Genomic DNA, 15,857 nt, shown 5'->3' with positions numbered 1-15,857 from the left:
TTCATTTTTAAGCGCTCGTTTTGCTCCATCAATTCATCCTACATACAGATGATCCTGTTCAGAGTCATAGTCTAGCTTTTGGGTTTTATTTATTTATTTATTAGAAGCCCTACCATGTCGTTCAAATGTTCTGCGCCTTGTAAGGCTTTTGGCACAGGAACCAAGTCCCTGAGGAAGCTGCACCATAGAAGAAAATGTGCACCTTCCAATTGTTTTGTTAAAAGAAGGTAGCACAGTTACGCACAAATTGCCGCAACACGGTCAGAAGGAGGCGATCGCTGCGATATGACAGACGATGGAGAGAGACAATCCTCCGTGTTGACAATCGACACATTAATGTCAGTTATAAAAATATTATACATGTCATCTCTACCCAAATTCAATCTTTGACTTAATGGCTGTTTTGGAGCCAGCAGACACTAAAAATAATCAATATTTCTACGGATGCAAGATATTATCGGCGTCTGATGATTATCCTAATGGCAATTATGACATCCTATTGATTCCGCTAATGAAAAATCAACTGATAAAACAAGTTGATAATAATAAAGACTTATCATCTCTGTGTTTGTCGTTGGTCTCTCTGTTGTGGCTTTGCTGATGCCTGGCTCCTCAACCCCTCCCCTACTGTCTGGTCGCATATATGCGATATCATGATACTGTTGTGTACAGAGAAAAGCATAATTGCGCAGCAGATACCGGTGTGGGCTTTCTTTATGCATGTCCAAAGAAGACATTTGACTTGTCGTTTTGTAAAACTAGTTCTGCAGAAATTAGACGGGGAGGGTTAAAAACAAGCTTTAACACAGTCAAATCTGATAAGTCATCTTAAAAAAATCACTAATGGGAACATTTATGTAAGCAGTACAAGGCTGCATGTCCTGCTAAGTCGAGACCTAGCGTTATTAGCGGTGACCGCAGCAAACGTAAAGCCACAGGTGACGAGAAAGTGTTTGATAAGAGGCAACAGTTTAAAAGGAAATACCTAACGGAGAAATAACTTGACAACAAAATGAGTTCTTGTTTAATTTCATGGTCCTTCTGGTAGCACAGGCAACTGTAACTTTTATGATTTCTTATTGGAAAAAATGCATTTTATCATTCTATATGTTTTGTATTACGTTCAGGGAAAAATACAATTGTATTTACATGTATTTCATTTTTTCAACAAGAGAGGTGACTCCACTTGTATTGATTTTGTTATTGGCTTCATTCTATTGGCCTCATTTATTTGTTGTGTTTGAGTGTGTTTGTTTTTTCATTTTATAAAATCATACTCAGATTGTTTAAGTTGCTGGTTGTCTATCAATTAAATCACTGAAAAGTTGAAATATTAAAAATTATTTTGCTCTACGCAATGATTGTAATTATTTGCATGGGTCCGAATTATAGTAGGAAATGTATTTTTTTACCACATTTTTGTTAATTAAGTAAAGAATTATAAATTGAAATTATTCCTATCCCTACTTTAGATTTGTATGTTTTGTTATGGGCAAAAATATAATTTTTTTTTTTTCCACAAAATCTTTTGTAAATACATATAGATAAATATCGGTTATCGGTTGTAAAGGTCTGTAAATTATCGGTTTTCGGTATCTGTTCAAATTTCCATTATTATGCAACCCTAAATATACTTCGTATATTAAAAAAACTTCTAGCAACACACATTTTTTTGCATTTTGATTAGGGATGTCCGATAATGGCTTTTTTGCCGATATCCGATATTCCGATATTGTCCAACTCTTAAATACAGATACCGATATCAACCGATACCGATATATATACAGTCGTGAAATCAACACATTATTATGCCTAATTTGGACAACTAGGTATAGTGAAGTTAAGGTCCTTTTTAAAAAAAATGTTTTAATAAAATAAGATAAATAAATTAAAAACATTTTCTTGAATAAAAAAGAAAGTAAAAAATATAAAAACAGTTACATAGAAAATAGTAATTAATAAAAATGAGTAAAATTAACTGTTAAAGACTCTCCCCAACTCTCACTACTTTTAAAACTAGACTGAAGACTTTTATGTTCACCTTAGCTTTCAGCTAAATCTTTTAATCTTTTAACTTTTAACGTCTGCACTGTTTTTATTTTTATTGTCTGCATTTTAATTTTGCTTTTATTTTCTTTCATTTCACTTTGTTGTCTGTGAAGCACTTTGAGTCTGCCTTGTGTATGAAAAGCGCTATACAAATAAAGTTGCCTTGCCTTGCCTTGCCTAAAGGTTAGTACTATTAGTGGACCAGCAGCACGCACAATCATGTGTGCTTACGGACTGTATCCCTTGCAGACTGTATTGATATATAATGTAGGAACCAGAATATTAATAACAGAAATAAACAACCCTTTTGTGTGAATGAGTGTAAATGAGTGTAAATGGGGGAGGGAAGTTTTTTGGGTTGGTGCACTAATTGTAAGTGTATATTGTGTTTTTTATGTAGATTTAATTAAAAAAACAACAACAAAAAAAACAAAAAACCTGATACCGATATTATCGGACATCTCTAGTTTTGATCATTCCAGCGCACCATCACAGGCACCATCAGAGTACTTTCGGCGTGCTAAATAATAAAAAGTAAGATCACACTAGAAGAGTTTATAATAGTCCAGAAAATATGATGCATGTTATATTTGTGTGTTGCATGTTCCACAACATAGTAAATGCCACAGGTAACTTGAAGGTGGAGGGAAATGAGTGTCTCCATGGTGACGGCTGGCAGTACATGCAAAAACCTAATTTAAATAGGGCGGTTTGCATGACTTTTGCACTTGTTACTAATTGTGCATCTCTTAGTAGATCACCTGCAGAAACACACTTGTCTAGATAAAACTTCATATTGAAGTATTATTGATCACTTAAACTTGTTACTTTAAATTTTGTTAAAACTTTATAAAACTCTGCACTAGTTTTTCACTAAAAGTGTAAACTCTATTTGCTTTTGATATACTTTACTCACCTCGATACTGGAAAGCTGCCGTCACTTTATTCAGGCCAGAAAAGGTCTGATGAATAAGTTTGGGGAACCCATAGTCCACGCTATTCGCAGCCTCATCAAAACTAAAAACATAATTAAAAAAAGATGAACGGAAGACCATGAAATAGTTTTTTCTAAAAATATTGATTCAAACTTCAAACTTACCTGTAGTAATTACTGCCGACGAAAAACAGAGTTTTTCTTGATTGCACATCATATAAAGCTGCATCGATTTTCCTCACACTTCTGGGCAGACCAAAGCTGCTGAGTGTTTTGGGATACCCTCGGACCAGATCGTAGCCAGAGAAAGCCCACACTTGACGGTCTGCAGGCAGACGTCAGACAATGAAATATGTTTCCAAATGCAAAAAATACAAAGTACCTTTGAAGATGTAGATTCTGTCTGACTTCTGACTCTCGTAAGCAGCGTCGATGTTGGCAGGAGCATTGGGCCAAAAACTTGTGATGAGACTTTGCTGAGGCGATCTGCTCTGAGGGTAGCTTCGCCAGAAGAAACTGGGATCACACGAGCAAAGTCATTTCAAAATGGTCATTGGAGTTTCCTACATGACTGCAATCTACTCTAGGACTTCATCATCTAGTTTGCATAATTGGCCATGACTCATGTGCAATCATTTCAAATGAATGCTGCGTGAGAGGGGAGTAACGTTGTGTAAGAGCCACAAACAAATGAACGTTCTTCTGTCGCTTGTTTTGTCACTTTTTAAAAGCAAGATGGCGTGTGTGGAAGTCGCTTCCTAGTGGCCCCACTGTCAGACACGGCACCGGAGCCAAGCGTGCAGGTTTAACAAGGTTTTTAATGATAGTGTTGTCAACAAAAGTTTTCTCTCCTAGTAGAACGTGACTTTTCAGTCACGTCCGTATCCTCTCTCCCCTCCTGCTCCCTGCTTACTGTTAAAGACAACAGATGACACGTACCACCTGTGAAATCTAATCACCCGCCAGCTGTGTCTCGCCGTCAGCACTGCCACGCCCCGTCTGATGGTACTCTGTCCAGCACCATGGACAGAGGCGGTGACTTTTGCTCCTGCAGGCAGCGCTGGCTACATCTCCCTCCACAGTGTGCTTTTGAGGGGCGGAGTTATGGATGGGCTTCTCGAATTTTGTGCTTTTATACGTACTGACTGAATTTCGTTCACGTAAAAATTAAACTGAACCATATTTCGATACCTATGTTGCAGACTCAGGACGGCGGCCGAACAGGCGTATTCTCAAATAATGAGTAAGGACCCGGTGAGGTATCAGGGTGTTTAATACACAAGCCTGCTGCTAAGTAGCACCAGGAACATCCCACAGGTGAACAGGCAAATTGGGAACAGGTGGGTGCCATGATTGGGTATAAAAGTAGATTCCATGAAATGCTCAGTCATTCACAAACAAGGATGGGGCGAGGGTCACCACTTTGTCAACAAATGTGTGAGCAAATTGGTGAACAGTTTAAGAAAAACCTTTCTCAACCAGCTATTGCAAGGAATTTAGGGATTTCACCATCTACGGTCCATAACATTATCAAAGGGTTCAGAGAATCTGGAGAAATCACTGCACGTAAGCAGCTAAGCCCGTGACCTTCGATTCCTCAGGCTGTGCTGCATCAACAAGCGACATCAGTGTGTAAAGGATATCACCACATGGGCTCAGGAACACTTAAGAAACCCACTGTCAGTAACTACAGTTGGTCGCTACATCTGTAAGTGCAAGTTAAAAATCTTCTATGCAAGGCGAAAACCGTTTATCAACAACACCCAGAAACGCCGTCGGCTTCGCTGGGCCTGAACTCATCCAAAATGGACTGATACAAAGTGGAAAAGTGTTCTGTGGTCTGACGAGTCCACATTTCAAATTGTTTTTGGAAACTGTGGACGTCGTGTTCTCCGGACCAAAGAGGAAAAGATCCATCTGGATTGTTATAGGCGCAAAGTTGAAAAGCCAGCATCTGTGATGGTATGGGGTTGTATTAGTGCCCAAGACATTGGTAACTTACACATCTGTGAAGGCGCCATTAATTCTGAAAGGTACATACAGGTTTTGGAGCAACATATGTTGCCATCCAAGCAACGTTACCATGGACGCCCCTGCTTATTTCAGCAAGACAATGCCAAACCATGTGTTACATCAACGTGGTTTCATAGTAAAAGAGTGCGGGTACTAGACTGGCCTGCCTGTAGTCCAGACCTGTCTCCCATTGAAAATGTGTGGCGCATTATGAAGCCTAAAATACCACAACAGAGACCCCCGGACTGTTGAACAACTTAAGCTGTACATGAAGCAAGAATGGGAAAGAATTCCACCTGAGAAGCTTAAAAAATGTGTCTCCTCAGTTCCCAAACGTTTACTGAGTGTTGTTAAAAGGAAAGGCCATGTAACACAGTGGTGAACATGCCCTTTCCCAACTACTTTGGCACGTGTTGCAGCCATGAAATTCTAAGTGAATTATTATTTGCAAAAAAAAAATAAAGTTTATAAGTTTGAACATCAAATATGTTGTCTTTGTAGTGCATTCAATTGAATATGGGTTGAAAAGGATTTGCAAATCATTGTATTCCGTTTATATTTACATCTAACACAATTTCCCAACTCATATGGAAATGGCGTTTGTATTTAGAAATTCCCGGTTTTCCAGAAATTCACAAATTTCCAGGAAATTCCCATTCAAATTAATAGATGTATTCATAGTCCTACAATGCCCAAAAATGTGCGCCATTTTTAAAATGTGTATAATTCTGACATTTCAAACATCCACCCACACTACTCTACCAATATATTAAACGCAAAACATGTTTTGCCCTTTTCCAAAATTCCCAGTTTTTCTCAAATTTTTCTCCCCATTGACAATGAATGGGCATTATACAATCTACTGCATATCCCACATTTCTCATCCGATGTGAACTGTTTTAACATCCACACACTCCACTCACCCTGGACATTTAAGCCAGCATGTTACCCGGTTCCGAAAATTCCCTGATTACCTGTAATTACCATGAATTTCCCCCCGTTGAAAATGAATGGGCAAACCTCTCCATATCCCACATTTGTCATCCGATTCGAACCGTTCCAACATCCACACACTCCACTCACCCTGGACATTCAAGCATTTCAGTTCCGCTTACGCCTATCGGCAGATCACCTGCTTGCACACATAGGGCATTCACACGCAATTCCTCCCGGAATTGCAAATTCTAGTCATTCGGTGGTACCTGTCTTTGAAGAAGAGCATCTCTCCACGCAGGGTGGCTACAGCATCTAAAACCATGGTTGAGTCGCAAGCATCAGGGGTGGTGGGGGGTGGAGGTCCAGGCTTTTGAGGATCCGTATTTGGACCTGGAAGTTGAAACATTTCCGGTTGGTTTGGCGGTTGGTTGAGGAATGTTGTAAGGTCGATACGCACCATAAAGAGATTGGATGCCTTTGACATCATCTTGGGGCAGAAGAAAAGTGTCTGGGTTTCTGTACGAGTACATTGGGTACATGAGGGCACCGGGGTCATCAGAATGAGACAAGCCGAGGGAGTGACCAAACTCATGGGCTGCTACCATGAAGAGAACATATCCTGCAGCACAAAACAGTACATTTTCACAGCTTTTGAATAATTGGAGTTCTGTGTAAAAAAAACAACAACAAAACAAAACACCTGATTATCTTACCAGAATTTGAGCGGAAGGTGAAGGTCTCATCATCATCAAAGTGGGCGTCTCCTCCAATGCCAGGCGCTGGAGCGAAAGCGTGGGCCAGGGTTCCATCACGGCCGTCAAAGGGGTAATAATCGCCATGTGCTGCCAAAAAGAACATAATCAGTGGTGCCAAACCAACACACTGCTTCTCTGATGGTTTGATATCATAACTGACGTGATGGTATAAAAGCCTTGGCTTTTATAAATTGCTACCAATGAGGATTTCTAGGGATGGTGTAGTTACCCTTCAAACTGTCTGCTTCCATGCCAGTCACCTGGTAAGTTTCTATCTTTTAATTTTCCTGAGGGAACTCTCCTGAAGGAATCAATAAAGTACTATCTATCTATCTATCTTTGGCCAAATACTGAAGCGGGGCATCAGGTGGTGGATTCCCGACTTGGCAAGCCGGATCTTCAGCTGAGCTTTTAAAATGTATTCCCAGTTTTGGCCAGGTGACAATATCCACTATGTACTAGCCCAATTACAAAATCAATGAATCTCCAGTTTGCTACATAAAGAAGTCGTAAAATAATACTAACGACGACAGCAAACTTGTCTAATAAAACAATTATGCAAAAAAACACTCCATACCTTTGTTGTTCATTTGTAAAAAGCCAATAGTGAACTAATTCTGCGTCATCATTCGTGAGTACCGATATTTTATATCTTACAGTTATATAAGAGTGTACAAAGTGTCTAGGAGTGTAGTAAATAGGGTTGGGCATCAGGCATCGATGGAAACAACTAGGATTTACATTCCGATTCCACAGGAAATGTCCATATTATTACATCTGTGGTCCCTTCGAAGGTTTGTCGTTGTTCCCATTGGGTTGAGTTTTTTCTTGCCCTGATGTGGGGGGGGGGGGGGGGGGGGGGTCACCCACATATGCTGTCCTCTTCAAGGTTTCTCATAGTCATTCACATCGACGTCCCATTGGGGTTGTGAGTTTTTCCTTACCCTTATGTGGGCTCTGCACCGCGGATGTCGTGGTGGCTTGTGCAGCCCTTTGAGACACTTGTGATTTAGGGCTATATAAATAAACATTGATTGATTGATTGATGAGGGATCTGAGCCAAGGATGTCATTTGTGCAGCCCTTTGAGACACTTGTGATTAAGGGCTGTATAAATCAACTTTGATTGATAAAACCCTGATCGGAACTGCCCTATCTGTAATAAATAAACAATGGAATATGTGTCAATGATTTTTATGAGGTTTTCAAAAATAAAGTTCAATTTAGTGAACGTGTACTCCTGTTCAAAGAAACATGTATATTTTTAAGTTCAAAGGATTGATATTTATATACTGCCTATGAGAATTGTACATTTTGTAAATTTTAGACCCTGCCTCTTAAAAGAATCGGAACTAGGAATCGTTGGGAACTGGAATCGGAACAAGGAACCGGCACAGTAATCTTCCAAATCCAAACGATACCCAAACCCAGGATGGAAACTGGGCCGCCCAAGCCTATAGCTATGCACTAAGAATGTAACAATAAGAACACTTCATATCACGGTTCGTGTTACCAAAATGATCACGGTCATCATTATTGCGGTATTGTTGAATGTGCTCAAATGTACCCACATACAAAAACTGCATTTAGTTTAGATAACAATGATAATAATATTGGATCCATTATTTAAATTAGTTTTAACTATTAAATTAACCTAACATATGACTTATTTATCTATGTGGAAAATATTGGACACGATGTGTTGTCAAACTTATGAGTGTAAGCCACTGTGACACTATTGTTCATTTTTTAAATGTTTTTATTTTATTTCTTTATAAATGGCTGTGATGATAACGTCAATGAGGGATTTTTAATCACTGCTATGTTGGAATTCCTATTAATATTAAAATGTTGAAAAGTTAAAGTACCCATGATTGTCACACACACACTAGGTGTGGCGAAATTATTCTCTGCATTTAACCCATCACCCTTGATCACCCACTGGGAGGTGAGGGGAGCGGTGAGCAGCAGCAGTGGCCGCGCCCGGGGATAATTTTTGGTGATTTAACCTCCAATTCCAACCCTTGATGCTGAGTGTCAAGCAGGGAGGTAATGGGTCCCATTTTTAAAGTCTTTGGTATGACTCGGCCGGGGTTTGAACTCACGACCTATCATTGATACTGTTGTTGATATTATTCATTTTTGTTTGACTACTTTTGGATTGTTTTCTGTCATGTTTGTGTGTCCTCTCAATTGCTCTGTTGATTGCTATTCTTGGTTTTGGAATTGGAATTGTATTATTGTATTATTGTGTACTATTTTGTTGGACTGATTCCAAAAATAAAAAATACAAATAAAAATCACTGAAATGTTGATATTTTTAAATAACTAAAATCTATAGACCCACTATTTTGCATGTTTTGTGTTTCTTATGCTTTACTGATAAGTGTTCTTACGGGTGCTGTGGTGTCCCACTCTTTAAGTGGTTTTTAAACGCACCGTTAAATATATAGTTTAGTATAGTTCGCTCACTCTGTTCTAAGAGAGCACAGCTTGTATAGGTTCAATGTGCACAATTGAATAGCTTAGTTGCTCGGACAGCCATGTGTTATATAAGTGTAGATTGTGGTATGCCGTTTCGTAATGGGGAAAGATGTTAATGCGTCTTGTTTTCATGTTAGCATTTAAGCCAGTGCGCCAGTCCGTCCGTGAGTTTATTAAAGTGCTGCTATTAATCAGGGTTTTTCCATCATTTTAATTTAAAATGGTACTAATTAATACTGTTGATCGCTACATCTCTGCTTTATACAAATCTCACTGTGATCAGTGAGGGACCCTGGATTGCGTGAAAAAGCACATGTATAATGTTAATTAATAAAGAACAGGGCGCTCCAGATGAAATGAATGCATACTAATTTGCTTATCATGCTAATATATGACAGCGACATCTCAGGACCACTAAAAGTTGACTATGACATATCTTTACATTTGACTGACAGTTACACTGTTGTAGTTGTTGTGTAACATTTGGCAGGCAGCAAGAGCACAACAACACTAACGGCGAGTCTGTGCATGCAGCAGAAAACATCCATTGGCTTTCCTCCCCTCCAGGGAAAAGAGTTTGTTTATGCTTGTTGAACTGAACTGCTGATATTCCACAGACATCTTGTGAGAACGCTCACTTTTTTCAGGTTAGTTCAGAGGTTGGCAACCTTTACTATCAAGAAATCTAATCTGTCCCCTCTTGCACGGAAGACAAAAAGTCATGTAGCAGCAAATCGTAAAATAATAATCATTATAACATCTAATTTGGGGATTGGTTGATTGGCAACTCTAAATGGTCCCTAGTGTGTGAATGTGAGTGTGAATGTTGTCTGTCGATCTGTGTTGGCCCTGCGACGAAGAGTGGGACAAGCAGTAGAAAATGTATGGGTGGATATTACAATGATTATTACATTATATTTATTTTATTTTATCTACTGGGGGTTAAGCCTCCCCTGTCTTTAAAAACAAGTAACGGCATGTTTTGAAGTTCAATCAAGGGTCCTTGAACGCACCACCGTTATTTACTATGAGATGCAAAAGTGAAACTTATACATAACTTTGCCCGAAATATTGGTGCTAGCTGTCTGTATTATTATTTCTTTGGTCAGTGGTCAACAAATTAAACAAAAGCAAACATACATCCATAAATTCATAAATTGACAATTTTAAAGACCGAAAGGGTTTAGGCTGAAGTTAAGCACTTGTTTTGCCTAACCCTATTAACAACACAAATATAAAATGTCGTAAAACCAGGAGACATCAGGCTCTGATGTTAAGTTTTATAGAAATGTGACATATCCTTTACACAACATATTATGAATACACCTTGTACACAGCATAAAACTGTTAAAATAAATACACAGTACAATACACAATGAACCATTATGCATTTTTGCAAGTGGTGTAGGTTGTGTTACACATTCCTAATTTGATTCGAACAATATTTTGACATCGAAATTAATTTTAACTTAACTATTATGATGTTGTCTTTGAATGATTGACATGGAGAAACAAATCTTCAAATGTTTCCAAAATGTTTCCAATTTTTTGGGATGTACGGTGTCCCCTTGTCTATCCTAGGGGTTACATTCCAGCCCCCCTTAGATAGGTACATTTCTGCCAAGTAGGGACGCCATTTATTTATTTATATGAATATCGTATACATTTTAGGTGGTTATAAACCCTCTACACTGGCTCAATTGGGGCCTTAAGCAGAATTTTATTTTTAGCCCCCCCTCCAATGACAAAAAATGTTTAATACTTTTTTATTTACGTAAAACGATTTGTATAGCTGTTTAATCAAACCTGAATTTAAATTGAATGCACATTTTGTTTTAAAACGAATACATGGGAATTCAATTTAACAATAATTAAATGTTACCATGAATCTTTGAACTGAGTACAAGCCTGGGAAAATCTACAATCATTTTTTGAACAGTGACAGAGCAAGAAGTTGTGGTAGAATTTCATATAAAGCACCCTGTCATTCATTAACTGGCATTTTACGTGCGCTTTTTCACACAAAATGGGATGGGTTTTGGTACCCTACGCACAGCGCGTATAGCAGGGATGTCAAACTCAAGGCCCGGGGGGCAGATCTGACCCGCCACATAATTTTATGTGGCCAACAAAGGCCTGGAAATAATAAGTGTCAGTACAGTATATTATCTTTTCTTACTAAATGTATTTGTTCTTTCCATTTTAACAGAAAAACATGCAGGTGCCGCATAACATTGCACACCTTTTAAACTTAAATATTACCCGATATAGCAAAAAATATATTATCATACTTTCCAAACATTTTATTTTGTTACAATACTTAAACTACTACCTGACTTATGGTTTTAGAGCAAGTTATTCATCAAATTGTACACTGTAAAAATGACAATACAGTTTACTGTAAAATTTGCTTTTTTTTTTTACAGTATATTACTGTAAATTGCAAAAAACTACCACTGTTTTTTTACGCGGGAAATTCTGTCGACTGAGCTGCCAGTTTTATTACTGTAAGATCTATGGTTGTTATTTTTACTGTTACTGATAAAACAGTATCACCGTTTTTTTTAAGGTAAAAAATTGGCAGCTCAGTTGCCAGAATAAAATAAAAACGATGGTAAAGTTATTCCATTTACCGTAATATGTTGCAAAAAACACTGTACATTTTATAGTAAAATTCTGGTGATTGAGTTGCTAGTTTTTTTACTGTAAAAAAATACAGATTTTTTTTTTACAGTGTACGTAAAAAATATGTATAATAATCAAGTGCATAAGCAAAGTCATATATCATTTGTTGTTACAAGCAAAAAAAAAAACAACAACAAAAAACAAACAAGCGGCCCTCTGAGGGCAGCCATAACTACAATGTGGGCCTCAATGAAAATGAGTTTGACAACCCTGGCGTATAGGAAACAACAAAGTAAAATTCCCAAAAGTCTTAAAGTTTGGAGCCTAACTGAAATATTGTGGAAAATATGCTTTTTTTAAAAATCTAAAAATTCTAAAAAAAATCTCATAGATTAAAATGAAAGAGTGAAGTGAATTATATTGATATAGCGCTTTTCTCTAGTGCATACTTGCCAACCCTCCCGTTTTTACCGGGAGACTCCCGGTATTCAGCGCCTCTCCCGATAACCTCCCGGCAGAAATTTTCTCCCGACAAACTCCCGGTATTCAGCCAGAGCTGGAGGCCACGCCCCCTCCATTTCAATGCGGACCTGAGTGGGGACAGCCTGTTCTCACGTTCGCCTTCCCACAATATAAACAGCTTGCCTGCCCAATGACGTCATAACTGTAGAATGATAGAGGGCGAGTTCTTGGTTTCTTATGTGGGTTTATTGTTAGGCAGTTTCATTAACGTCCTCCCAGCGCGGTAACAACACACAACAACAGCAGTCACGTTTAGTCTACCGTAAAGCAGTTTGTCTGCCGTAAACAGCAAAGTTGTCACACTCTTAAACAGGACAATACTGCCATCTACTGGATAGCCTCCAGATCACTGAAATTCAAGTATTTCTTTTATTTATATGTATAATAAAAAAATAAAAAATTAAAAAAAAATATATATATATATATAGCTAGAATTCACTGAAAGTCAAGTATTTCATACACATATATATATATATATATATATATATATATATATATATATATATATATATATATATATATATATATATATATATATATATATATATATATATGAAATACTTGAGTTGGTGAATTCTAGCTTAAATATATTCCCCTCTTAACCACGCCCCCGTCCCAACCACGCCCCCCGCCTCACCCCCCACCTCCCGATATCGGAGGTCTCAAGGTTGGCAAGTATGCTCTAGTGACTCAAAGCGCTCTACATTGTGAAACCCAATATCTAAGTTACATTTTTAAACCAGTGTGGGTGGCACTGGGAGCAGGTGGGTAAAGTGTCTTGCCCAAGGACACAACGGCAGTAACTAGGATGGCGGAAGCGGGGATCGAACCTGGAACCCTCAAGTTGCTGGCACGACCACTCTACCAACCGAGCCGTACTGAGTCAATCTCAGTGCTTACACATTACAGCACATATGTCAGAGTCAAGGCCCGCGGGCCATATCCGGCCCGCGAGAAGGTTTTTTACGGCCCTTGGGATGATCTTGATTTATTATTAGAACCGGCCCGCAGACCGCAGATCTTTTTTTTTTTATTTTTTTTATTTTTTTTTTTTTTAGACCGCAGATCTTTTACACGCACCAAGCGGATGCCGGTCCAAGGTTCCGAAAGGGGGCGAGCGGCCCGCCGGGACGCGCCTGCCGGCCGAAGGGCTGCAGCCCGGCCGTCAGTCGCGGAGCCCGCCGTGCCACGCGCGCCAAGGGGGCGGGCCGAAACCCGGCCCCGAGGCCCTGAGACTTCTGCTTTGTTTCCCCAAACCGCGCGTCACCGCCGGGCCCGCACCACCGTCGGGCTGCAGCCCGAGCGTCGGTGGCGGAACCCGTCATGTGCCGCGCGCGCCAAGCGGAGCGGGGGGTCAAGCGGGCCGAAACCCGCAGGCCACCCCCTCACCACGAGGCCCTGAGACTTCTGCGTTCGACCCCTACGCGCGGCCCGTCGGGACGCGCCCGCCGTCAAGCCACGAGGGCCAGCCGTCGGGTCGCGGAGCCCGCCGTGCCACGCGCGCCAAGGGGCGGGCCGAAACCAGCGGGGGGTTTCGGGCACCCAACTCGCCTCCCTCCCACGGAGGGAGGAGGGGGGTTTAATGTGAACATTACTGTGCAATCACATATTTAGAGTTTTTACTCAATTCAAGTTTAAAAGTTAAAGTTTAATATTTGTTTTCACTGCATGTTACTTCTCCTTAAACAAAGTGTTGTTTTTGATTTATAGATTTTTGCACTTTATTTTATTGTATTTCAATTTAATTATATTTTAAAAATATTTCAGTTGAGTGGATGATAGAAAATTGCTATTATTGTTTTTTTCTTTGAAGTAAATTTAGCCCAGTTTTGCTAAAATAGAAAATAGAGGCTACTGATGGTGCCTTGAATACCGGTTTCTTTCATTTAATGTTCATGTTATGGGGATTTTTATATAAAGGAAATTTGTCTTTTGTGTCTGTTGAAAATTAAAGATTACTGACAGAGCCATAAGAAAATATTGCTTTATTTATCTGATCATATTGGAATATATTTGTTAGGTTTTCAGTAGGTTCAATTAGGTTCACTAGACTATATGCGTCATTTAAAAATTTTTCAATGAACATTCGAACAGTCCGGCCCTCGGCTTGTAGCTAAATTTTTTATTTGGCCCTCCGTCCATTTGACTTTGACACCCCTGCATTACAGACACGAAGTGCAAAGCCCAGAAAGACAGGCCCAAACTGACTTTGGACTTGATTTTTGTTTAGTTTTAATTATTTTTTGGGCTTTTTTCAACGTTTATTGTACTCACATCGTCGACCAAAGGAGATCATGATGTCTGCTGTGCCGCTGTAGAGTCGAGTGAATCTAAGAGGAGTCACTTTGGCCCAAACATCCAGAGCTTTTACTATGGAATCATCCACCTCTGACTGGGACATGTCTGGTGTGTAGTTCTCTATCCTGCACGTAAAAAAACAACAAAAAAACAAATATGAAGCACAAAGTTTGGTTAGGTGATCATGAAATCATGTACCTGTATGTCAGACTATTTTTCTGCCACTTGAGGTTGTTTCCAAAGATGGAGAATCTGGCAAAATGATTGTCAGGAACGCCACAGCGAGGCTTCTTCATCATCTCCAAGGTGTCCGCATCCAGCGTGCCTGTGATTTGTAAACCAAAGAATCTTTGCATCTCACTCAGACGCCTACTCAGCGGATTGATCCCCCGTCTGGACGGAGGGCCACTCTCCTCCGTAAGATTGAAGAACTTCTTCAAGTAACCCTGGGGAAAAAAAGATGAAAGACATGCAAAAGGGGTAACTCAGCAGAAACAGTGAAAGTAATCTCACCTCTGCCAGACTCTCATCTTCTGAAGGAATCTGTGATACTGGAATACAATAAACTGCAAGTGCCAAATTGAGGAAAATGCACAGCCTGAAGAATGTCATCTTTTTTGTGCTCAGTGTAAATGTGAATACAGACCTTCTGTACGCTACTTAAATAGTTTTTGCACGCCCAGGAGGGGAGATTGAGGGGTGGGCGTGTTGAGCAACTTTGCTCTTGACTCATGGATGACCAATGGAGAAGCTGTTATTACTCATCAACTAACATGCAATTAAGATACAACACATAACAACTGCAAACAAATACATGTGGAAAACATACATGACAAGAACTCTACCATTTTATCATATACCACTATACAAGTTATATATACTATAGTAAAACACAATTTTTGTTTAATATCTTCAAAAAGATGCTCTCATGCTGCCGGGGGGCGAGGGGGTGGGGGGGGGGGGGGTGTATTTCCAGGCCTTAAACATCAGATTTTGCCTCAAAAATGTTGATTTGAGTTGTTTTTTTAGGTGTGTTTGATACTATGAATTATCTGTGATTTTCCCTTAGTGTAACTATAATGTAATAATACAGTTTGTTAAAAATAAGTATTTGATAAAAATTATATTATTACAGTTCTGTTTTTTTTTTTTACCAACATATTTGTAAATAGAATAAAATAATGTAAAGATGACAATTATTATATTATTGTCGTTTTTTAAATACATTTGTAAATATGATTT

General features: G+C 39.2%; 1 protein-coding gene across 1 annotated transcript in view; it reads right to left on the bottom strand.

Moving 5' to 3' along the window:
* Positions 1–15,229, bottom strand: part of LOC133649954 (uncharacterized) — a 39,225-nt gene extending 23,996 nt beyond the window's left edge. The window contains exons 1-9 of the mRNA XM_062046672.1: positions 15,129–15,229; positions 14,814–15,061; positions 14,592–14,740; positions 6,646–6,774; positions 6,390–6,551; positions 6,199–6,322; positions 3,366–3,499; positions 3,149–3,308; positions 2,966–3,066 (exon numbers count right to left, since the gene is read on the bottom strand). Coding sequence (XP_061902656.1) covers positions 2,966–3,066; positions 3,149–3,308; positions 3,366–3,499; positions 6,199–6,322; positions 6,390–6,551; positions 6,646–6,774; positions 14,592–14,740; positions 14,814–15,061; positions 15,129–15,227 — 1,306 coding nt within the window. The 5' untranslated portion in view covers positions 15,228–15,229. The remainder of the gene's footprint in view (positions 1–2,965; positions 3,067–3,148; positions 3,309–3,365; positions 3,500–6,198; positions 6,323–6,389; positions 6,552–6,645; positions 6,775–14,591; positions 14,741–14,813; positions 15,062–15,128) is intronic.
* Between the last annotated feature and the right edge of the window lie 628 nt (positions 15,230–15,857).

The sequence above is a fragment of the Entelurus aequoreus genome, linkage group LG05 (genome assembly GCF_033978785.1).
Source record: "Entelurus aequoreus isolate RoL-2023_Sb linkage group LG05, RoL_Eaeq_v1.1, whole genome shotgun sequence".
Classification (NCBI taxonomy): Eukaryota; Metazoa; Chordata; class Actinopteri; order Syngnathiformes; family Syngnathidae; genus Entelurus; species Entelurus aequoreus.
Note: the sequence above shows the minus strand (reverse complement) of the source record. Positions and strands in the feature narration are given on the sequence as shown.